The sequence below is a fragment of the Ambystoma mexicanum genome, chromosome 2q (assembly GCF_040938575.1).
Source record: "Ambystoma mexicanum isolate Mex_15411 chromosome 2q, UKY_AmexF1_1, whole genome shotgun sequence".
Lineage (NCBI taxonomy): Eukaryota > Metazoa > Chordata > Amphibia > Caudata > Ambystomatidae > Ambystoma > Ambystoma mexicanum.
The window spans coordinates 968,153,593-968,177,905 of NC_090924.1; the positions used below are offsets into that span (position 1 = coordinate 968,153,593).

A 24,313-nucleotide genomic window follows, 5' to 3' on the forward strand; every position below is an offset into this window, starting at 1 on the left:
TGCTGTGGTCTGGCAGGTTTCGTAGGACATTGCTGGATGAGATGGCCTGTCTGCTTACAATATCTGCAGAAGGGTTGCCCTGGCAGGAGTTGCTGGGCAGGCAAAGGGGATGTGCAAAAGTCTGCTGTGGTTGGTGGCCCTGGTGAAAAGGTGGGAGAGGATTCTGTTGGGAATAGGTTGGTGTGAGGTATCCGGCCCCCAGAAGCATTTTGTTGAGCATGCTGTATATGCAAAGCATGCTCAGGGTAGCCCCCATCTTGCCCCTGGCGTTTGAATTCATCATAGAAATGGTAATCTGCTTGCACTGCTTTTTCAATAGGTTCAGCTTACCACTTCTCCTGAACACTTTGCAGATTGTTTGAAAATTTCCGGAAGTAAACCAGTCACAAAATGAGACACTAAATGCAAGTTTTAGCTTGTTCCCCGAGAATTTGTAATACTGGAAAACTTGGTAAAAACAGTTAGTCATTCTAGATAGGTAGTCATAAAGGGGATTCAGATTGGTTCTGTTTTCAAGGCGCGATCTTCGTCCAATCTGATTGCACAGGGTATTTCTCTTTGATGAGGGTGGTAAGTGCGGTAACATTAGCAGTAATAAAAGCAGCAACAACCAGTGTGTCAGGCAAATATAGTTTGTCCATAATCTGTTTGTATAGCAGGTCTTTGAGCACAGCTCGTAGGAGCTGTTTAAGGTCCCCAATCATGGGATCATAACATGCAATCACTGTGTTCAAATGTTCCATGAAAGCAGTGGGGTTGTCATGCAACGTGGGGAATTGCTGTGCTATATGGTATAACTCAGTGGTTCTCCAGAGTGTGAATTCCCATAGGTTCAGCCTCGGTATTGGCCTGAAGGTAGGTGCGCATAGGCATAAGAGTGGTGGCAGCAGCAACGGATGGTGCAGCATCCATAGTGTGCAGTGAGGGTGGCTCAGACATGGCTGAATGTGACAACAGAATATATCGCCTAGTAAGTTGTCCTGGCCTAGAGTTGTGTGTCAGAGTTGGGCAGTGCCTGCAAGTCATCAATGTATCAATGTATTTTAGGCAAATTGTCAGACATGCGCCTGCAGGATGGCGGGGGGAACTGGGGGGGGGGGGGGGGGGCGGGGCTTTAGAGGAGTGGATGTAAATTGAGGTGGGAACCGACTTGATTGGGAGCGAGTCCAGGGTGGTGTGTAGGTAGAAGCCACCGACTGCGGTGAAAGTGTAGGCGGGTCAGAGAGAGAAGATGTTAAGTGTTAGGGAGAATTCTCTGTTTAGGCTGAATTTCCTAACCTATTGAGTCCCCCAGCAGCTTTGCTGGATTTTCTGGGTTTATTTTTTCTCTCCTGCCAAGAGTGAGACTCTTTTACCCTCACTCTTGGACATGTTTGAAGTGTGTTTCTTTGGTTTGCCTTGTGCTGAATGGGCTATGGGGTCTTGTACTCCATAGGGCCTCATGTGTTTTTGTGAAATGGGTTACACAGCACCCTCAGTGCCGTAACCCAGGGGTGTCCTAGGGACCCCCCAACATAGACTCCATACCCTGGGACTGACTACTGTCTCCCAGGGTCTGTAAAGTCACCATTGACTTTACTAGTCTCAAATCCTGAACAGAACCAGTACAAACCATCATATTGTGGACGTACTGGCCGGGGCAATTCCATTGCCCCGGGGTCTGTTAGTCGAGGGGGCACGTCTCCGTCCCCCCTCATCGAGTTTTGGCTGGTGGCAGTGGAAACTACTTTTTATATTCGACCGCGAATATTTTCCTATGGGATCTCCCATTGTTTTAGGCTAATACCTTTATTTATTTATTTACGGTAGCCTTGAACATACCGCCGGGTTATTTCTTTATTATTATAACTCCGGTTGGTATTTTTTGCCAAAACTTGATTCTAAAATGGCGTTGGTGTTCACCTCTGTAACTCTGACCCAAAGTGGAGCTCTTTGTTCCACTTTTGGCGGGCTTCTCCACAGAAGCCCTCCAAAGTGGTGCCACTCTGTCTGGGGTACTTAGGAGGGGTGGAGGGGGATTTAGGCACCCTGGACTGAGTTACCTTGGTAACTCAAGTCGCACTCCGTCCTGATTGGCCCAAGTGGTGAGCCGGCCGGCTCACCACTTAGCATGTTTGAGTGACAGCTAGGCTGGGTGAATGGGGGTGTGCTGCATAAAAGCAGGGCTTTGGGGACTGGAACTTCAGAAGTCGCCACAGGACCTAAGAAGCCGAAGAGGGAGAAGCCGAGCCGACCTGCCAAGACGACACCGCCGGTGAAGCCCTGCAGAACCGTCTCACCACTTTTTCCGACGACAGAGGAGATCTCCCGCCGGAGAGTCTTCTTCCCTTAACTGGTGGGGACAACCAGTTGCTGCCTTCTTTTCGCCGTCCCGAAGCATCTCGTGGCCGCCTTGCCTGTGCCAAGCACCCTGGCAACCGGGATACCACTTTTTACCTCAACCGTGAAAGAGGGGGAAAAATCCTTTGTGACCGGAGAACTCCACGGCTGGCCTCATCCCTGGTAGTGCAACGACCTGCAGCCTCCCTCCCCGTCGAGATCACCTCTTCCTCGGGACGACGCCGCGACTTGCACCCACTACCAGGAACGACTACCACCGCTGGAGGAATCTTTCCACGTTTAAAGGTACTGTGATCCGCCCGGCCTCCCTTGCCACCGATTGTACGGGGTAGATTTAGCCCTCGGCTCTCGAACCTGGGTAGGCCTGGGTCACCCTAACTAAACTTTTCAGAACCGTAGTAAAACCTTTTTCTCTCACCTGCAAAGACTGAGGACATTGTGTGATCTTGGGCACATTTTTCGCCTGGCTCCCTCTAAAGCGGGCCCCGAACTAATTCTCCTGGTTCCACCATTGACTGCCTTTGCTAACCTTATGTGAAAAGTGTTTTACCTTACTGCTCTCTTTATTTCTGCCTTTTCACTCCCTTTTGGTAATACTTGTTGGAGTGCCATCTAACGTTAAGCGCTCACCTCTGTTTGGAAATAAGTGGTGTTAACTTAGAATTGTCCAACAAATGATTAGGGATGTACATATGAGTAATAGTAACTGTGTTTGACTTTCTTATCTTTTCTAGTGTGCTAGTGTAATTTATGAGTGTACCTTTAATAAATAAGTCTATACTTTTACACCTAGCTCTGGTTAGTGTTTGCTTGTGCTACTGTGCCTCTGTACCTATTCTGTATCCTCTGTATACTGCCTAACTCTTCTTGAGGGAAGTCTGGCTGCTCAGCCACAGCTACCACAGTGAATCTGTGCGGTGCAGACTGCTACCAAGTGGGTTTACTGCCAACACCTGTAGTCTTAAATCTCTTGCAGTGGTCCCAGAGGGAACTGCACAGGTTTCTGCCTAACATTAAGTCACCTAGAGGAGTGGACCGAGGTTGTGGTGGGAGCGTAATATGAGCCGGCCAGGGGTACCCACAGGGGATGTGAGAGGCAAGGGACAGTGGTGGAGGGTAACAGTGGTGGAGGGTAGGTGGGCTGGCATGGCAGCCTGCTGTGGCATGGAGGCTCCCTCTGATGCGGAGTAGGTGGTGGGCGGGCCCTCGGGAGAGGCGAGTAAGGCGCTTCTGAAAGGGATTCTTTAGCAGTGTCTGCAGAAACACTTGGCTACTGGCCCGTTTTGCAAGGTGTTGACTGTTCGGCCGGCCTTGAAGGGATGCTTGTACTGCCCCAATTCCTTCTCTAGCTTAGCCTGAGAGTTCTTAAGCGATCTAGTCTGACTGTCATGCAATCCGGTCTGTAGACATTTTGTACCAGGTGAAATACGCCGGCCAATGACCATCAGACACCTTACACTTTCTTTGTTCCAAAGCATCGAACAAGACAAGGTGACACTGAAATTCCTTTTGAACCACTAATTGGTATTTAGTGGTGGTGACAGCTTAAAGACGTACCAGAGAGGTGGTACACAAGGGGATACAGGAGCAAGCAAGGTTTGATAGACGTTTGGTGAATATAAAGATAAAGTAAGACGAGATGGTTTACAAAAGGAATCACGTCAGGGTTGCCTCAGCAATAACATGTGGTACTTAACTCCCAAACGGCCGAGGCCCATCAGCATCGCCTTTTTAGCAGAAACTAGAACACAGATCTAGACCGCAAGGCTAAGAGTGCTGTAGTAGGTAAAGCAATTAAGAGGGGGGGGGGGGGGCGCATATCACGTAAATGTAGTTATGCAGGAACTTTTTCTTGCCAATCAAGGTCTCCCCTGTGCTTGGACGTAAAGCATTTCTGTAGCAGCAAGTTGTCTGTAGCATGGACAGGGCGCTCGTGAATAGTAGCCAAAAAATCTATAGTGTCCACAATAATCAAAAAAATTATTAACCCAAAAAGAAATTAAAAGATCACAATGTCAATGGAATAAGGCAATTCCCTAAACATGGCAGGGATGCAGGCAGCAATCTGGCGTAGGCCATGTACATGTGTGGTAGTGGCATACCACAGCGATCCTCTGAGAGGCCAAGTCAAAAAACATGGCGGTGGAGGACAAACACAAGGGGACATGCTCAGCAGACAACAGAACGGTACCCCCCCAGGGATGCACACTAATAGTACAGTGCCAGCACCCTGAGAAAGAACTCTAAATAGACAACCATGGGTAAATGCATCGCAACCTACGTCTGATCCTTGCCGCCATGCGACAACACACCTGGATCCCCCGCCCCCTAGTCCCAGACTGCATCTATGTGGCGATAGACGAACCACAGGTGCAGCGACTCTGAAACTCACTCAAGCTGGAGACAGCAACAGGTCTCAATAGCTCGAAAACCAGAAATCTACCGCGACAGCACACGGTGGCCTATGCCTAAATCACAAGAAAATGCTACAATGATCTCTTTAGCCAGTGTAAGAAGCAAAACAAACATTAACTGTTAAACCTAACCTGACAAATTGAGAATCAAAACATCCAATGCAACAAGTGATACACAGTAGTAGAAACAGAAGCAGTTTTAAATTAGAACAGGACAGACAGCAGTGACATGTACACGATAGACCAGTTGTTTGCCAGAAAGGCCCTTTAAAATAGAAGTACACACTGCCTGCATTTTGTAGTTCCGAGCTGGACCATCTTTTTTTTTATAACATTTGGGAAAACCTTAAACATCGCCTTCGATGTTGAGCTGTGCCAGTCTGCCAGCGCTTTTCCATGTCTTGCAGGGAGCTGCTCTGATACAGGGAAGAGGGGGGTCGTGGAAGGCCGTGCCTCTGCGAATGCATGGGCCTGCGCTCCTACAATATGGGACACCTATCTGTATGTTAAATTGACAGCCACAAACTGTACACTTACTCGTAAACCTAAAGATCTCTCAGCAAATGGCAAAAAAACTAAATATTTATGCACAGGGTAGCCTGTGCCCTTGTGGGAACTTAATTTGAGTACTACATTGAAACCAGCAAACAGTGCATATAAGCAAAACAGAAACCGTAGACAGAAACGCTGAAGGCGACCGGCAGAGATGAAAATATCTGTTGCGCAGTCACCTACTCAGTTACAGACAAATACAAAAAACATACCAGCAAGTGTAGCGAGAGAGAGTGTGAATACATGACCTGGCAAAACATGACAGGACATAAGCGCAAGGTTGTATTCACCGGTCAGCTACGAGGGGGAATAGGTTCACAGCCGTGGGCTGCGCTGGAGAATCTCTGCGGACCTCTCGAACCACACCACAGATTTGCCAACTTTGGTGTCAACAGGTGTGCCACGCTTATAAAGCACCCTCTGAGGACCTTGTTCCAATTAGCCATGTGTGGTCACGGGTAGCCCACAGCAAAACTTTCACACAGTCAGTCCAGAGACATCAGCACCATCCTGTAGTGAACAAGATGGGGCCCCTAGCATCAGCCTCGGTTTGCAACAAATAATGGGAGGAGACACAGACTGATGGTAAACCAAGCTTCTTGTATTAGATATCAAATACACAGCATACAGAAACATTATCAGCAGAGAAGCAGGGAAATACAGAAGGACAAGTGTCCCAGCTATTAGCACACAGAGCTCTCCGGGGCCCACCCCTAGAGTTCCGGTTATATAGCATATAACATAGGCCAACACTAATATATTATAGCACTTTCACAATGGGGGTGGGGGGTGGGGGGGTGGTTATTGGCATGATATTGCAGATATTTGGCAAGAACCGTCATTCACAGAAGCCCTATAGTTATCTCCTGAATATGGTGCTAATGCTATACTTATAGAGAACACATGCAAGAGAAGGTCTGCTGTGTCACCGGCCACAAGAGGGGTTTGGGCATGTCCGGGGTGCTGCGTGCAGAAGAAGCAGAGGGAGGCGGCATGGAAGGTCTGAGGCCTAACTGTATGGGAGAGCCTAATGTAGCATACTATAGCATAACATTCAAATCCTGCCACATCACTATGGATGACAGGTTTCACTAACTATAGGGCGGCTAACGCGGCTCTAAAATTAGATTATTAAGTGAAAACACTTGAGAGTTAAGGTGACCAGGTTTAAGGTGAAAAATATATCTAAAAACCTTTGAAATTCAGTTTAAAAAAAATCTTGGTTAAGAGGATAAAGGTGGTCAGATTTAACGCATCAAAACTCCTCACTCACATTTCAAACAAGTCCACTTTAACTATGTGCCCCCTGTTGCGCAGTGTATGGCCACAATGACATCACAGATGGTGTCACTAATGACATCGCTGATGATGAATAATTACATTATATATGGCATTACTGATTATATAAGTTAGAAAACTTTTGTTGACCTCTTTTGATACATATTTTATTACACTTAACATGACCTGGACCAATACACTGATACAGAAGTATGATATGATTATGCGCGGAGCAGTCATTTGTAGTACTTATAAACGTATCAGATTTGAAATATAAATATGCAACGTCTACAAAGGTTACACATTTAAATTTACAATTCTCGTAACTATTACATGAACACATTCTTTTCTGAATGTCAAGTTGTATAAAAAATAATCACATGAAAGAAAGTGTGTGCACATCGTGATAGTATAGAATCTAAGAATTCGAAGTTTGAATAATATCAGTGCAGTTACTTATACTGTGTATTGTACACTACATTTAAAGGAATGGCAGAATACAATGTACTGTGTAAGCATGAAATATGTAAACATAGGTTGTCATTTTTCAAAAGGAAATTAATCAAACCAGTGATGTCATGTATGATATAATTAGTGATGGCACCAGTGATGCCACCTTTGTAGTCATACGCTGTGAAACTGGGGGCTGTGAAGAATCGCACAAATTCTTCCCTTCTCCCCAGGCAAGTGGAACCTCACCGGGAGAGATTCCCCCTTTTCCCAAGAGGAACTCCCTAGAGGAGCTGGAAAAAACACTGTAAACCTCGGAGGATGTGAATTGTGAAGAGTAGGTCAAAATGTGTTACTGCCATTGTCTGGGGAGGATATCTCAGCAGCAACATGCTCGCCTTAGAAGCAAGACGACACGAAGCAACACAGGTTTAATCCCTGGGTCTGCGCTTAGAAACCTCTGGGTATTAAGTGCATTGTAAATAACCCATCATATCATTACGAAATAGAAAATTCACGTTTTAACTCCCAGTCCATTGGAACGAAGAGGGCATATGAAGGAAGAAAGAACTGACCACAGCAAGAGAAAAAAGGAAGAAGCCCTTGCAAAGGGAAAAGTTCCACGGCTACATCAGTCAGGAAGAAGGAAAGGAAACCTGGGAAATGAAGGAAGATCCCACAAACTTCAATGGGGTAGAGAGCTGGGCTGGGAAGCAGAATTGAGGCAGGCCACACAGCGCCCTGCAGATACGAGAGACATGAGAGACCATACGTGTTACTGTTGGTAAAAAGAAAAGCAGCTGAAGCACTGCTGGACATGTGGCATACCGAAGGGAGAGGTGGAGACGGAGGGAAAAAGAAAAGTGGTGTGACCACGAAAGGCTGCAGTTGACCCGTGGTCCAAGTAACTACGCCAAAACCGTCCTGACACAGCCAGCTAGAGAAGAGCAAAAACCTGAGATACCAGATACCTCTTCCAGACGAGTAAAGGAGGGAGAGGTTGGCAAAAGAGCAAGAGACTTCAGATTAAGGAGAGAAGTCGATCCTCAGTAGACACAAACCCTGGTGACATTAACCCAAAGAAGAACGAAAGGTAATTGTCATTCTCTCTCTCAGTTATGCCTATCAGTGTAATTGGGACAATCATACTCGTCACAGTCACAAGAGAGAGAATATAACAAGAATACATGAGAATCATTATTGGAATGTTCATACTCATCAGTTACGACAGATTATATGAAGTGTACTAAGAATAATTATTGGAATGGCCATACTTGTTAAGAGTAAAAAGAGTGGAAGGCTAATGGAATTGAATGAGACTCATTATTCGATAGCTTCTGCTCACCGTATTACAGAAGAAAGTGCTGTACAGTCATAACAAGAGAAGTGAAATATATTGGAAGCTACTCCATTCATAATAAATCATACCAGTAAAACCCAAGTGAACTGAAAGAACTGGTTATTAACCGGAAACCGTAGAAAGGCGAGACCTTGTACAAAGACATATAGATAAAGAGCAAAAGAGAATATGAAATATTTAAGAAAAAGGAAATAGCCCAGATGTTAATGTTAAAGGACATTTGTACTGCACATTATCATCACCCTAGTGGTCCCCTGGCACTCTGGCGGCTCTGAAATAGGGGAATAGGGAGGGTGTGTTAGTGGGAGGAAGCTGGAAAAGTGCAAGAGAGCAGTGATGTGCTGTTGGCGGCCTCAGCCCGGTGGGTCCGTTGGCTAGGCCTGGGGTGTTTGCGGCCGGTAGTAGTTGTGTACTGTTGTGCGAGTCTGTGTGTTTTTGTTTTGTTGTTGCAATGTAGTGAAGTATGTGCGGTTTGTCGTGCTGTAGGTTTGTGGTTGTGTTTGGTTTGGAGTTTGAGAGGTGTAAGCAGAGGGGGAGATTGGTAGTGGATTAGTTAGTTGGCATTTCTGTCTTCGAAGTGAGGCGCTGGGCTTGCGTAATCTCCCCAGATGGGGTGCGGGAGAGTTTCTGCACCTCTGTCCTGATCTGGGATTGTCTGCTACTCACAGTCCCTTTCACATCTGGCCTCCACTTCCATCAACTTCCTTCATAACCTTACCTGTCTTCCTTTCCACTCATACGGCCAGTGTACCTGCTAATGTCCACAACTCAGAGTGTGGTGATTGCTAACATTCAGACAACTCTGTAACAGTATGGTACCTAGTAGCAATTGTGTGAGGATGTTGGCTGGGATTGTTGATGCTGTCCTAATGGGTGTCGCTTGTGTTCTATTTGACTTGGCGTTCTGTCTAGTTGTGGTGGGAGTTTCTTAGTCAGTTCTGGGTGTTGTCAGTGTCCTCTTAGGTTTAGTCATCCTTTTTCCTTTGTTTCCGTTTTCAGTTTGAGTCTGTGGTGTTGAAGAGCCAGGTTTTTTGTAATTTCCTGAATTTTAGGTGATCTTTGGTGGTTTATTTCTTTTCAGATGTTGTTCCAGGTTTTTGTGGCTAAGTGGTAGAAGGAGGTGCCTCAGGTTTTATCTTAAGGTATGGCTTTTGTTCCTGGCGGATTTCGTTGCTTGACCTGAGGAGTCTCGTTGGCTTGTAGATTGTTATTTTCTTTTGTAGGAATTCTGCTCCTTGTCCTCAGATTGCCCTGTGTGTTATGCACATTGTTTTGAAGGTGATGCAATGTTTTACCGGGAGCCAGTGTAGTGTTTTTAGGGCAGGATTGCTGTGGTCTCTTCTAGATAGTTTGAGGAGTAGTCTGGCTGATGTATTTTGGATCCGTTGTTGTTTCTTCAGGCGGTATTCTGGTATTCCGAGGTAGAGGCTGTTTGCATAGTCAATTCTTGAAATGATGAGGGAAAGATTGCGAGTGTTTTGTGCGTGAAGGAGAGGAAAGGTAGGATTCTTCTTGCCATGTGGAGGAGGAAAAAGCATTTATTGACTGTTGCATTTATTTTTGGTTCTAAAGGACTCCCATATATTTTACTACCTTCGATGTTGATGATGCAGTTCCCATTTCCGTTGGTCTCGGGATGGCGGTTTCGTTCTCTTGGTCTCTGGATATGATCATGATTTCTGTCTTTCCTGGGTTGATTTTCAGATTCTTGGCATTCATCCAGTTGAAGACTTCTTTTAAGACACTCGATTAGGGTTGATCGATCGACTTGGGCGTCTGATTTTTGTAGATGATTTGAGTATCATTTGCATAGTTGTAGCATGTAATTTTGTATCTTTGGAAGATTCTGCTAACTGGAGTCTGGTACATGTTGAAGTACAGTGGTGATGGTGAGGATCCTTGTGGCACTCCACAGTCGTTAACTTGTGGGGTGGATTTGAAGGGTTTAATCCATACGGTTTGTGTTCTGTCTGCTAGGAATGTTTCAGTTCAAAGTAGTGCTGTGTCTGTTATGCCTAGGTCTTCTAGTCCTTTGGTTAGGGTGTCATGGCTAACTGTGTCGAAGGCTGCAAAGAAGTCGAGCAGAATAAGGGCGGAGGTTGTGTTTGAGTCTGCGTTAGTTTTTGGGTCATCCCAGATGGATAGTAGTGCTGTTTCTGTTCCTCTTGCGGGTCTGAAACAGACATGAGCTCTGTCAAGCAGGTGGTGTTTTTCTACGTGTTCTTGGGTTAGTTTGTATATGTAGGTTTCAAGGAGTTTTGCTGGGTAGGGAATGTCTGAAATCCGCCTGTAGGTCTTCTATGTCACCATTTGCGTTTCTTTAAAAGTGGTTTGATATATGCTGATTTGAAGGTCCTTGGTATAGTTCCTGTTGCTAGTGATCGATTTAGAAGGTTTCTGCAATATTCTGCAGGCGTTCCTTGTGCGAGGCTTGATTTGTAGATGTCCGGGGAACAGGGATCCATGGGTGATCCTGCTTTCTTGCTGTGTTTTACCAACATGGTGAATGCCTCTTCTGATATTTCTGGAAAGTTTTGGAGTTTGTGCTGTGGTTCTGTGTTGGGTTAGTTTGGTTGTGTGTTGTGGTTGGTCTGTTTTGTACGATTTGTCGGATGTCGATTTCTTTTCTTGAAGTGGTCTGCCAAGTCGTTGCATAGTTTCTCTGAGGGGGTTGGGGTGTTGTCGCAGCCTTGTAGGTTTCTCATCTCTTTAATGATGTTGAACATTTCCTTTTGTGTGTTGGTGGCATTAGTGATTCTGTCATCATAATGCCTTCTCTTCGGCTTTTGAATTTCCTTCTTGTATGCGCGGATTTGTTTCTGGAAGTGTGTTTGTCTGGGGTGTATTCTTTCCTCCATTCCAGTTCCATCTTTTTGTTTTCTTTTTTCATGAAGCCTAGTAGTGGGGTGAACCATTTTGCCATTGCTCTTTTTTTTGACGGGGTGAATGGTTTTTCCAGAGCGATCTTGTCAATTGTATCTGCAATCCATTTGTGTAGTAGCTCCACTTTGCCGTCTAGGTCAGCTAGATCTAGTTCTGCAGTTGAGGGTTTGGTCATCTCCAGTTGTTCGAATAGGTTGCTATCTTTGACGTGTTTCCAGTTTCTTTTTGTGATGGTTATGAGTTTAGGGGGTTGGGTGTAGATTTGAGTTGGCGACGGGATCACAAATGGGATGAGGAGATGGTGGCTCCACAGTATTTGTATTGGCGGTGCCGTGGTGATGTTTTTCCTTGGCGGAAATTGCGTCAAGGGTGTGTCCTGCCGAGTGTGTTGCCCCTTTGACTAGCTGTCGTAGTTTCATGGTACTGCGTTGTCTTCAAACTGTCTTCAAATCAGATGTTGAAGTCCCCAGGATGATTAGATGTTCGTGCTCGATGGCCATGTTGGTGAAGGCTTCTATAAAGTTGTCGAGGAAGGTTGCATCGTATGTCGGTGGTCTGTACCCCAGGATGAATGTGATGTCGGTTTTTGGGCTCGCTGTTCGGTGTATAACCATGGTTTCACAGCTGATGATGTTTAGCGGTTTGTCTTATTTTCAGGTGTTCTTTGAATGCTATTGCGATGACTCCTGTTAAGGATTTCAATCAGGCAATACACCCTGGTCTCAGCCTAGTATGCCGGGCACAACTGAAATGCTTATTTTGTTTTATATTGGTTCAATATTTGAGAGATACACCACTCGTATCACACCCCCTTTTCAAATACCCCAGGTCACAATGGACCAGGAACCAAGCTGGTAGGTAAAGGTAATATTTATTTCGAAATTCAAGAAAATCACACACTTTTTAATGTATGGGGCAGTAATCACCAATGGGGTGATAAGAATATGAATGTAAGCAACGCACTGAGTTTTACCGCCTATTAACACAACGAGAAAACACCAGGGAATAGAAACACTTTTGAATTTTGAGAAAGATAGCACTCAAGTTAGGATTTCCCCCTGCAATATTCCTCAACCCACAAATAATCAATTCTAAATAGATATAAGGAAGCAGCAGCAGGTCGTCGGGAACGAGGAATAAGAAACAAAATTAAAATCCAACCTTCCCTCCCCAAATAAGAGGGAAACACGGATTTGAAACCCTTGTAATGTTAAAATGGTACTCGGAAATGGCTGAATAAAACAATGAATCTGTGCAAAAATCCTTAAGTACAATTCTCTACGGGAGCAACATTCGAAAGTTACAAGCAATCATAAGCAATAGATGGAGCAAAAGCATACAATTCGAAAATGAATGGAAGGTTTAAACCAATTGATAGTAAAAATAACACGTGTAAAACTTTGCAAAAATGCTCATTACCGCATGAAATTAACCAAACGGTTTTTGATAAAAACTGGTGAAATATTGTAAATATGGATGCGGTTTTTACGTTGGGTGTAGCTATTGATCCTAGGTATAATATGAAAGTGAAATGAGCTCTCTAGCTGTTAATTGAGTGAGTTATGCCAGATATAATGAGGTGCGTTTTTGGAAAATAAAGGTGTGGAAAAAAAGGAACAGAAATCAATTTTGACAAGGACAGTTTTACTTTACGCTAGGGCATTCAGGCTAGGCGACCAGATTGAGACACAGTAAGCTCTGGAGCTGATCCGCGGAATCAACCCTAGCACCTCCGCGCCCGCCCTGGTGGACCCAGTCCGATCACCCGAGGGTGGAGCAAGGGCTTAGGATTTCACAAGACAAAATTATTAAAGATATTGGTGCTAGCACAAGGAATCAAAGGCAGGGTTTCAAGAATGATTGTGACAATATTACAGTTATCAGGATAAGGATTGGATGACTTTGAGATTGGGATGGAACAAAGCAAGTCAAGGTTTACTATGTTTCTATGGTTCCTATTGATACTCACAGTCCACTTTTAGTTTGGATTTTGGACAGTCAGCGGTTCTGATCGCCACACGGGTCTGGTCCAACACAGGGCAGCCAGACAAACTCAGCGGGATAGAGTCAGTTGGGCAGGGACTGGATACCAAAGGATAGTTCTTCTGGACTGGCGGTTCTGGTTACTGGATCCTATAGGGCATCAGAATAGCAGCGAGTGGCAGCAAGCCAGGTAAATTCAGGATGCTTCCCCAAAACACCACAGCGCTTCCCTTGGTTATGGGGATTATTTTAGAATTGAGGCCTAGCTGAAGCAGGATCAGCAATTGCTTGGCCTTGTGTTTGGGATCTGGAGTTTAGATGGATAGATGCAAGATGAAGACAGGAAAAGGACGTCGGCGTAGGAATCAGGAAGTGTCCCGAGTGCTAGTCAGGGGCCTTTATTTATAATGCCAGATTACATCATTACAGTATATGACAGGGGCAGGATTCACTATCCACGGCCCTAACAATATGATTGGGCAATGGCATAGTCTCTGCCTTGCTCACAATTGGATGGATATCAGAAAAGTAATGTCACGTTTATGAGGTGATTTTGACTGCATCTAGAAACTCGCACATTTCCTTTACTGAAAATCTGATTTTGCCAAAAACAGATATTTATGCAGTTGCCACCTCTTAGTAAATCAGATACACAGGTTACATAGTTTGTGCAGCACAAATTAGTCCAAACCTCCAGTCTGTGCGACCTTGTTTCGTCTTGGTATTTTACACATTAAAGATTTAGCCCACGATTCCCCAATTTTATACACAGATGCGAATTGTCCCCAGGGATGCAAGTACAAAATTTGACATCTGCAACATGGATGCTTTTCTGGTAATACAACATATATCACTGTTTCTGTCCAGAGTGTATCACGACATTCTACCAAGTTTTCAAACACAGCCCAAAATTCCACTTTTAAGCTGTGAAAATTCAATTTTTACCAATTTTGACAGCTCAGATATGTCTTTTTAAAGTTCTTTCTAAAATAGTCTTAAGACAAATGGGAGTCAGTGTCATTTTTTTTCTTCCCAGCTAACACCAACTGGCAGTTTCTTTCAAGCAGGATGGGGGGCCTCTCTCTTAATTGAAGATTTTATTGTCCTTCGCACTTGACAGGTGAGTGTCCCAGGACTGCTATTGTCCCAGCCTGGAGCAAAGAAGAATGTCTGATGAGCATGTGAACTGTCATTGTCCTATCCCATTCAAAGTTTTTCAAGCTGGTACTTTGCACCCAAGTGTCCTGGATTTAGAGTATCTCCCTTCCTAGCAGGAGTTTCATAGCTGGCAACTGGAATTACAGGTTTCTGAGAGCTTGCAACTCCAGCCTATGTGTTTAAACTGTTTAATTTCTTACTTTAATTCGGTTTGCAGCTCCTCAGATTGCCAGTGTCTTGGCAGCTGTAGTCATATTCCTTGCAGCAGGACCTTTTTAAAGTATAGATACAATTCTTCTTGTTGTGGTTCAGAGGGTAAAAAAAGTCTCTGAACTGCTGCGCCTGGATACATTTTGTCAAGAAATAAACATATGTTTCCTGTGCGAGTAAAAATGAAGTTGCTTTTGATTTCTCTGAGAGTTGGTTTTAACTGGGCCTTTTTACTCACAATGGTTTCAGAATGACAGATGAAATTGGCATCAAACCAGCATTTTGAAAGGGTGAAAACGGTTTCATTTTGAAGGGGATTTTGGCTTTTGCAGCAATGGCAGGCTTTTCTTTTCACTTGATTCCATATATGTTTCAGAACACACTGGCATATTTTTCACTGGTTCCCTTGTTCCATTTTGCCCTAAGTGTGTGAGGCAAAATGGTGCAGCCATTTTTCTGTGGTTGCTGCCAAAAGCTGTTTTGAGGTCCTGGTGTGCACAGGAGCCAGCGCAGCCAGGTTACTGTCTCTTGCGCACAGGCAGCTCAGTGATGTAAGGCAATGCCGCTGAGTGGGACAATATATCCCACACTCCTCTTTTAGTTTTTCCTGTTTATTTGAAGGCACTTGAAGTTGGCTGGAAGGCAGCTTTGGAGTGTGATTTTGTAGTCGTCCAGCCATGTTTCTGTGATGAATAGGATGTCAGTGCCGTTGTCATCAAGTAGGTTGAAGATCTCTGTTGAGTGTTTTGACATGGATGTTGCATTTATTAGATTGCAGTGGAGTTTGGCGGTGTAGTTAGGTTTGGGCTTTGTTGTTGGGATCGTCTTCTGGTCGGTTTTGAGGCTTCCTTTCTGGTCAATCTCTTGTTGTGGCCTTGGTGCCGGGGTGTCCGTGACGTCGAAGAGTTATTCTAGGTCCTGTCTTGGATTTCTTTTTCATCGGGTTTGTCTCCTAGGAGTTGTGGGTGTTGATTGGAAGTTCCTCTTGTTTTGGTGATGTAGGGTGTTATTGCATTGGTCGTGTTTTTGTAGTTTCTAGTGTTGTTCATCCTTCTTCTGCGTGGTTGTGTTTGGTTGTTTTATGTTGCAGCTTCTAGCATTGGGTTGGTTTGTTCTGGTGACCAGTTGTCAGCGAGGTATGCAGTTAGAGGGATGTGTCCCTTCTCATAGTGATGGTTCGATTTTTGTTCCCGTCTGTGGGGGTGCATTCTGTAGTTGTGGTTCTTTGTTGCTGTTCCAGAGTGTTTGTTCTTTCTTCTCTTTTTCTTTCCCTCGGTATGGGTCGTTTGCGTAGCATTTTAAGATTGCGAGTTGTTTTAGTCTTTGTTTTCTGATGCCGCGTTGGTTTTGCTTTGGTCTGTTTGTCTTGTGGAGTAGTACTGGGGGTGGGAGGTTGTCCGCTACCAGTTTGGGCTCTATCAGTGGTTGGTGTTTTCGGCTGCTGTTGCCGATGAGTTCCGTCGCTGTCTTGAGGGGGGTAGTGGAGGTGGTTAGGGGTTATATAGTTGGGCGTTATTGGTGGCTGTCCTTACTGCCCGTCTTCCTGGACGTGGTTCACTGCGGTGAGCAAGCTAACGGGTTTAAGGGTATCTACTAGCTAAAAGGTGACTTTGGGGGGCGCAGCTAGGACTCACTGTGTTATCTTATGAGGCCTGAGCCCCTAATCGTAATGTCACTTCACAGTAATCCTTACAATGCAATTTGAAAACAGAACCCCTGCTAAATTTGGGAGACCTGTATAGTGGGAGAGAGGCCTATCAACATAATCTTAAAAAAGATACAATGCATACAATGCAATCCAGTGAATTGCATTCCAAAGAACCTAAAGGTGACAAAATATGCGATTGATAATTAAGTGTTCACTCGCTTGTTTCATTTTCTAGTGTGTTTTTTGGGCCTGGAATGTTAGTATTTTTGTACTTGCCTGTCTAAATTGAATTTGTGTGCTTCACTGTGGGGACTCATGCAGACCTCTTACCCCACTCACACTCTCCTGACAATGTCTTGACCACTCTCCACGCTTACCTTGAATGGGTTTGGCTAACCTCTCAGAGTTACCCTGTTCACTATATCTAGGATGGCCTTCTAAAATCTGTCACCAGGCCAGATTCTAGAAATCCATGCTAACGGGCAGGTGGTGGATAGGGGCAAAGGAAGTGGTGTGTAGCCCCCCCATTTAAAAAATATACCAAAAGGGGAATTCAAAAATCAATCTTGCACATTAAGCTAATGTTTCATGGTAGGCAGTCAAAAAAAAAAACTAAAGGCTGTGACTAATTTAGCGACTTGCATTTTAGAAAATAGGGCGAACAAACAGATAATTGTAAAAACAAGGACAAGGTAATTATCTGCTATGAAATTAAGGTCAATGAAACTACAAGCATGAAAGGAGGCCTTCAATGAATGCTCTTGGTCTCTAGAGACAGCTTTTGGCTTGAATAGCAGATGTGCCCTATGAATGAACAACTGCAAAGCTGACAGTAAGTGTGGTGACTGAATTGATCACAGCCTGGTCACCTACAAGTCAGAGCATCTTCCCATGTGGGATGCGAATGGTTATGGACAGTTAATTGTCAGTGACATCTAATATGATCTGGTTCTCAGATCACCAGGCATATCCATGAGGACAGAAAGTAGCGTTTGACAGGCCTCGCCACAGCCGACCACGAGATGGAAAAGATACTCCTGGGATAGGTTTGCCAAGGGAGAAGAGGATCAATCCATATAGGAAAAGACCAGTGAAGAAACAAAAGTGTAAGTCAACAAACAATGAGCTGATAAATGTGATCACCAGAGACTATCTGAAGATTATATATTAATAAGGAGCTGAACAAGAAGTACACAAACCTCAGGAGAATGGAGACATTCTCCAAGGTTTGTGTGGTGGAAGGGTCAGACAGAGGACGATTTCATGTAGGGACATTCAATGAAAGTTGTTTAGGTAGGGACGCCTTGTAGAATAGGGAAAGACCAGCATTACTTTTTTTCCCTTTAATAAAACACACCAGTAATATGTCTAATAAGAGTTGGTGCCCTCCTCCTGACCAGTTAAGGTGGACTTGCTTGGAATAAGAGTGCTGAATTTCAGGGTTTTGTTGCGTTAAATCTTATCACCTTAACTCTCTTAACTAAAGGTTTTTTTGCACTGAATTTCAAGGGTTTTGTTATACTATAGTTCCTTTGGGGCCAACTAGCCATGGCCTTCGCCTCAAAGATCAATTTCCCCCTGCCTAATAGATGTGATCACTGCAGATCTAAAATTGTTTTTCCACAATCTATTCTCACAAGATTCCCCTGATCACCATGTGCCCACCTCTTTTCTGGGTCTCTCCACCCCCCCCTCAATTACTTTTTACCTCCCTGGCCCTCTCCCGTTAGCCCCTCTATCACTCTTCGGTTTGTTTGAAGCAGTTTCTTTTCTGACTGTGTTTTGCGCTACTAGCGCGGCAATCGAGAGATTCCCCCAGTAATCCCCAGATAAATCCAACATTTTCGAATTCTAACTGGCTACCCAGACCACACTCAACTTCCCAAATTCACATCGTCCTCTTTCCCCCTGCCCACATCTAGCCTGATGCCATTGCACCCTTCTTCCTCCTCCAAATAGCTTTTTGAGCACTTTTCATTTTCTGCTTCACTAGGTATCACAGGAATCTCTTCCTTCGAGCAAAAATGATGGCTTTTTATTTCTGAAAAGCTCTTCTGCTACAAAACATCATGGGGTATTGTCTTTGGGAGCAGGTGATACCCCTTTCTCCGTCAAATATTTAAAAAACCACTGGACAGAGTTACCCCAAACCAGCCAACGCTTCATGCCCAAGTTGTTTCCATTTGGTCTAAATCTGTCCACTGGCTTTTGCGCTACGTCTTCCCAAATATTGCACTTTCTCTCAATGGGAAAATTAATGAGAGTAGGACGAATATAGAGTTTTGTTTTCTTAATAACTTTTACATTTATTAACAAATCATTCAGAAAATGTCCAGCTTGGGGAGGCCTGCTACAAACGTTTTGTTTGGAAAACGTCATCCAAATCCGAACAGCGAGTTGAAGGTTATTGCCAGCAGAATATTTTGTTAAAAGTATGTACACGGGTTTCACCTATGAGGGCAGATAGCTTGATCTATATAAATATAGATAGTCCGTTTTATATGGTTGTACCGAAAGACGCGTGTTAAATATCCCTTTTATATAAAAACAGAAAACACTGGTGTACGGATGGAGTCTGTACCCCTTGTCACCCAGGGAAAAGCCAGATATTACCTAAGAGAATGAGTTAACTAACTAAAGGAATCATTACACCAGAGATAAAGTGCTTACTGTCTGGTTTTGGTCGCCTCTGATCATGCTGCCTTTTTATAGAATATAGCAAGTGCACATTTTGAAGGTTAGTGATTTGTTCGTGTTTAGGGAAGTTGGGACCTCTTTCCTTATGACGGTTTCCTTCATGCTACCCTTTCGTCCTGCACCTTTCCAACACAGCAACACACTTGGGTGTGCGTGTAACCAGTGAGGCAGGAGACAGCTAAGAGTTGCGGCAGGGATAATAACAGTGTCAAAGTGAACTCAGTCTTACGTTGCCATCCTACGCTTGTCTCATGGCCAAAGCTCCACAGAACCCGCCCCCATCCCTCCGACTCCCGTGGTAAATCATATGTCCAGTATATTTTTGCTGCGTGCTGCCTGTGAAGTTATTTTTTCAAGGCTGCTTTTACTTTACATGTGCACTACTTTTCACAGTTGGGCAATTGTGTTTGTCAATTTCAACAAAATAAAATACCAACTCCTACAGTAGGCAAGTCGTTTTTGTTTGCGCAGATGACGAATTTTAATTTTCATGTGGTAGTGTTAAGCATCTATTTGGGGTGCGACTATCCCACGCAAGTTTCCATTTGTGGAACATGTGCCAAACAATTGATCCAGAGGGGATTTAACACAGCAATTCTTTGGAAAAGCTAGAAGAAATCATGTTATAGCATTGGCATCTGCAATTCAAACCTTTAATCGGACTCCTTCGGCATGACTGTCTTTCTGCCTCTCGGATCCTGCCAGATCCACTAGGTTCAGCTGAGAGGACCGAATATTAACAATACCATTGTTCGTCTCCATAGACTCGACTGTGACGGTAAATACTGCATGAGATCTGGACGACTCTCTGTTCATGGAGGTTGAAGCCACACGCCGGTTTCTCCAGCCCATAGACAAGACCTTCAAACAAAGAATTAGGCCAGAAAATTAGCAACATCTGTTAATTAAATAATCTTAAACAGCAGATTTAGAGGTTTGCTACGTACAATAGATTCAAGAGCAATTAAGCAGATTTCCAACATAGGTTTTGATAATGCCAGAAAATATGTAATTTCTAGATGTTGCCAATGCAAATTCTAGCTTCATTTCCTACACGCTTGCCTGGAAACCTAAAGTATTAGCTAGCTGACATTACATTTAAGAAAACACACTAGCACAAGTAAACAGCAAAAAAGAGGTGCAATTTCTTTCATTCAAACGAGGTAATTTTTGATTAGGTTAAAAGAAAATGCACATTCTTTGGGATAAACCAAGAACCCCTAACGAGAAAAACTGTTCACTGTCAAGCCCTAGGGCCTACTAGAGTAACATTAAACCTGTGCTTTTCAGTTTTGAGACAGGCTGCTTACAGTCCCAAGCACCAGCTCTTCATGCACAGACCTTGCCTCCTTGTTCCCAAGTTAAACAAACCAAAACAGATGCCCGAGGGTTCGTAGCGCTACATATAAAAATGCAAAAGTGGTGCTGCATATGACCAGGCGTGGGTCCCTTGCCTGCTGGGCCTAGAGACCCAAGCTACTCCTCACTGATGACGCCCAACAAGGCTGAAACATGTCTGGGGATGCTTGTGGTCTCGTGCAAAAAGGGATGTGACCTAGCAGTTCGGGCTGGACTACCCCTTTGGGGGTGGGACCAAGCCTGATTTGCATATGGTCTTTCCCCTTTTGTAAGGCGAAGAAGGATGGTCTGGAGGGTTGCCCAGAGCAATGCCAGAGGTCAACATTTATTATAAACCTTCCAGCCATCAACTCTTGTTTTGCTGCATATGTAAACCAACGCGGAAAAATCAAGCCCTCAGTCTTGATCCCTGCAATAATAAAGCAGTTCTAGGCCGTTCTTCTAGTTTGAGTGGCAAAAGGAAACACTACAATAAACCTAGCACATGCTCACCGGTACCTCTGTCTCAAACCTCTTTAAATGTCACTAAAATAATAGGACGGGAAGGATAGAGGGGACAAGGGTGATGAGAAATAGACGCTGCCATCACCCTCTAGTCACTAGTCTAGTGGCAGGACACTCCCACATGAGCAAATATGCATCACAATCTTCTCTGGCACTAAATTCCATACTGACCAACCGTATTGAGCGTAACGCAAGCGTTTGGGAACCTAGTTATATTTATTTGGTGTTTATATGACACAGGTGCCAAATACTTCAGCACTCGGAAAAGGACGCGGAGGGTAGAAAAAGGTGTTAGGCAGAATTACATGCAGTACCCTTTGGGAACACTACACACAAGACTACAGGTGTAAGCACATTCTCACCTTTGGTAGAAGTCTGTACTACACAGTTGTGTGGTAGCAGGGCTGAGCAGCCAGGTTTAGCTCAAGAGGGATGTGAGCAGTACAAGGTGTTACACAAAGAACTTGCAATCACAGTGGTTCAAACAAACACGTATTCCAGGTTTCTTGGTAAAACAATATTAATTTATTTACACAGTCATTTAGAAAAGATTCCACTAGCAATACAATAAGCAGCTCAATATCACACTCTAATACACTCCAGTACCAAACCAATACGTGTCTGAACAAGTTAGGCTCCCCAGAAGTGAAAGCAAAATGGCACTTCAGTAACTTTAAAAGGGAGTAAAAGACACAAGTTGTAAGAATTAAACACAAATACTTTCTTAGGCAGGGCAAATAGTTTCAGTTCACTACAAGAGAAAGTTCAATTCAATAGGCCTGGGCCAAAGTCAAAGGATCAGTGTCTTGGATAGGATAGCACAGTTCTGGTAGTAAACGGTTAAGTCTTTGCCAATGTTCTTAGAAGTAGTTTGCACGAAAAAGAGTTGTATGTCAGATTAGGAGCGAACAAGACTCCAAAGTTAAAGTTCCACGAAATTTCACAGCGGCAGAGATTTCTCAACCATGTTTGCACAGTACCTTTGTAATGAAGAAAAGCTGTAGCTGAGGCAATTGTTCCTTGCAGTTCCTGCAGATCTCGCTGTTCCTGGGCCTCAGTCTATGTGTCCAACGTGCCCAAATTTGTCATTAGACTTTGCTGCAGTGCATACTGATGTCCGAGGTGTTGAGGCATAGTCTGGTGTAAGTATGCAGAACAATTTATGGGACCAGCGGAAACAAATTTGTCGTAGTTTCTGTATTCTGATGGGTGCTGGTAGCCATGGCCGCGGCCAAAGCCCACCGGAGTGGTGCGTTATACGTGCCTGGCAGTTCGGGTGATTTGTTGTATGTTGCCCGATCAGATAGTGGCTTCCTCCATCGATTCTTGCAGCTGCGATTAAACGGTTAGCGACAGTCTATGATTCACAAATTACAACTAGAGGAGCACAGGCTATGCTTACAGGCTCTTCCAGGTGGAGAGCATGGGAGATCCTCCCAGATATTGTGCACGTACAGACCATCATAATTGTTACCTTTACCAGGGGAGGGCAACCCTATAGTTCTTCCAGGTACGATACCCGCCTATCCCTCAAATCTTTCCAGTGCGATTCCGGACTAGTTCTTGATTGCCATCACTATTTAATGCACAAGAAACCCCCACCAGGCCGCCTGGCACGAGATATGGCCATGGAAAACAATTCCTCATGACATAGCCCTACTGTGCATCCCAATCTATCAGAGTGCGGTGGTGCTGTTGTTCAATCTCAACCACTTTAACATCGACTTGCCTGTTTTCCCCATATGTGCCAGGCGCAGTGACTAATCAACCATGTGACATTTCATAGTGTGAAAACGAGATGAAGGCCTGTGTATCCAGTTGGTGGTGCTTGCGGAATTAAGGTCATGATTGGTGTTTGATAAGAGTGTGAGGTTCGGACTGCCACAATAAAAGCCGGCGTGCCAAGTGCTGTGAGGCCGACGCAGCCTGGTGGTGATGTTCTTATCCTCAGATTGGGAATTGGAAGGTTAGGGACAGGTTTTAGGATAATGCAGCAAATAGCCATGTTTTGAGGATTCTTTTGAAGGAAAGGTACTCCTTGGTGCGGCAGATGTGCAGAGGAAGAGTATTCCAGATGATGGGAGCTAGGATAGAGAAGGCTGAGCTGCCAACACTAGTGGAGTGGTAAGGGGGAATAGCGAAAAGGAGAGCCAAGCCCGATCAGAGGTTTCCGGGGGAGGAGGAAGAATTGGGGGGTGGTAGTGGAGGATTTCTTTCTATAGGATAATCTGGTCCAGTGCTATGGAGTGCTCGATGTGTGATGCACATGGCTTTGAAGGTCGCTGTAAGGCTGATAGGGAGCCTGTAGTACTCCGAGGGCTGGTTGATATGTTCTCTGGGTGGAAGGGCAAGAAGCAGTCTAGCTGCTGAGTTTTGGATTAGTTGGAGTTTCCTGAACTGGCATGCTGGGACGCCGACGTAGAGGGGGTTGGTGTAGTCTAGGTGAGAAGTGATGATGGCCAGTATTGCAGAGACTCTTTGAGGATAGGAGAGATAGGGAACGATTCGCTTTAGGATGCCCAAGTGGAAGTGGCATGGCAAGTTCTGGATACGGAGTTGATGTGTTTGAAGAAAAATCCGTCTGCGTGCAAGGTGCATCCAAGATTTGTGACAGAGGTGGAGGCGGCAGGTGGGGCTACCAGGGCCTGTGGCGATGGAATAGATTGGGGAACAAGAGCAGTTTTGCCGCATTAAGGAGTTCTGCTTTGCCTGGGTTGAGGATAAGATGGTTGGTCATCATCCATAGGTCGATATCTGAGAGGCAAGAGGCGAGGTCGGCAAGTGGGAGGGCTGGAGTCTTGGGAATTTTGAAAATGATCTGGGTGTTGTCTACATAACTGTAGCAGGTAAGGCTGTGAGAGCCGGCAGTGAACTTCATTAGATGTTGAAGAGGAGGGGTGAAAGGGTGGCTCCTTGTGGGACCCCTTTTGTGACAGGGCGAGGGGCTGAGGAGAAAGGTGGGAGGATAATGATTTGCGAGCAATTAGAGGAGATCCAACTGAGGGCAGACATTCTGATGCCTAGTATGAGTGCAATGCAGCCGTCTGAATCAGCAGTTCTTTTTAGGACGTCCCAGATAGAGACCAGTGAGAATTCCGTTCCACAGAGGGGTCAGAACCCCGATTGAGCTGGGTCGAGGCGTCTATTGGCTTCTGTGAAGAGGTCAAGTTGCTTGTATACAGCGCAGTCAATTAGTTTAGCAATGAAGCAAATGTTGGAGATTGGGCGGTAGGTTGAGAGTGGGCCTTGGCTGGGTTTTTTGAGTAACTTTTTGACCCGAGAGATTTTGGAGGCCTCCAGGAAGTTGCAAGATGAGGGGGAGGATTGATGATGTTGCGGGCGACTGCATGAACAACTGGTGGTAAGGATATTTTTTAGAAGGGTGGAAGGGCAAGGATCTCTGAGTGAGCCTGAGCGTGGGCTAAGTGCTAGTAGGTTGTAGAAATCGACTTGGGAAATAGGTGTGAATGAAAAGAA

The 24,313-nt window shown here is 44.7% G+C and overlaps 1 protein-coding gene across 2 annotated transcripts in view; it reads right to left on the reverse strand.

The window, feature by feature from the left end:
• Positions 1–24,313, reverse strand: part of KIF15 (kinesin family member 15) — a 2,141,222-nt gene that overhangs the window by 1,659,389 nt on the left and 457,520 nt on the right. For both annotated transcript variants that reach the window (XM_069648268.1, XM_069648269.1), the window contains exon 8: positions 19,625–19,834. In XM_069648268.1, the coding sequence (XP_069504369.1) occupies positions 19,625–19,834 (210 nt within the window). The remainder of the gene's footprint in view (positions 1–19,624; positions 19,835–24,313) is intronic.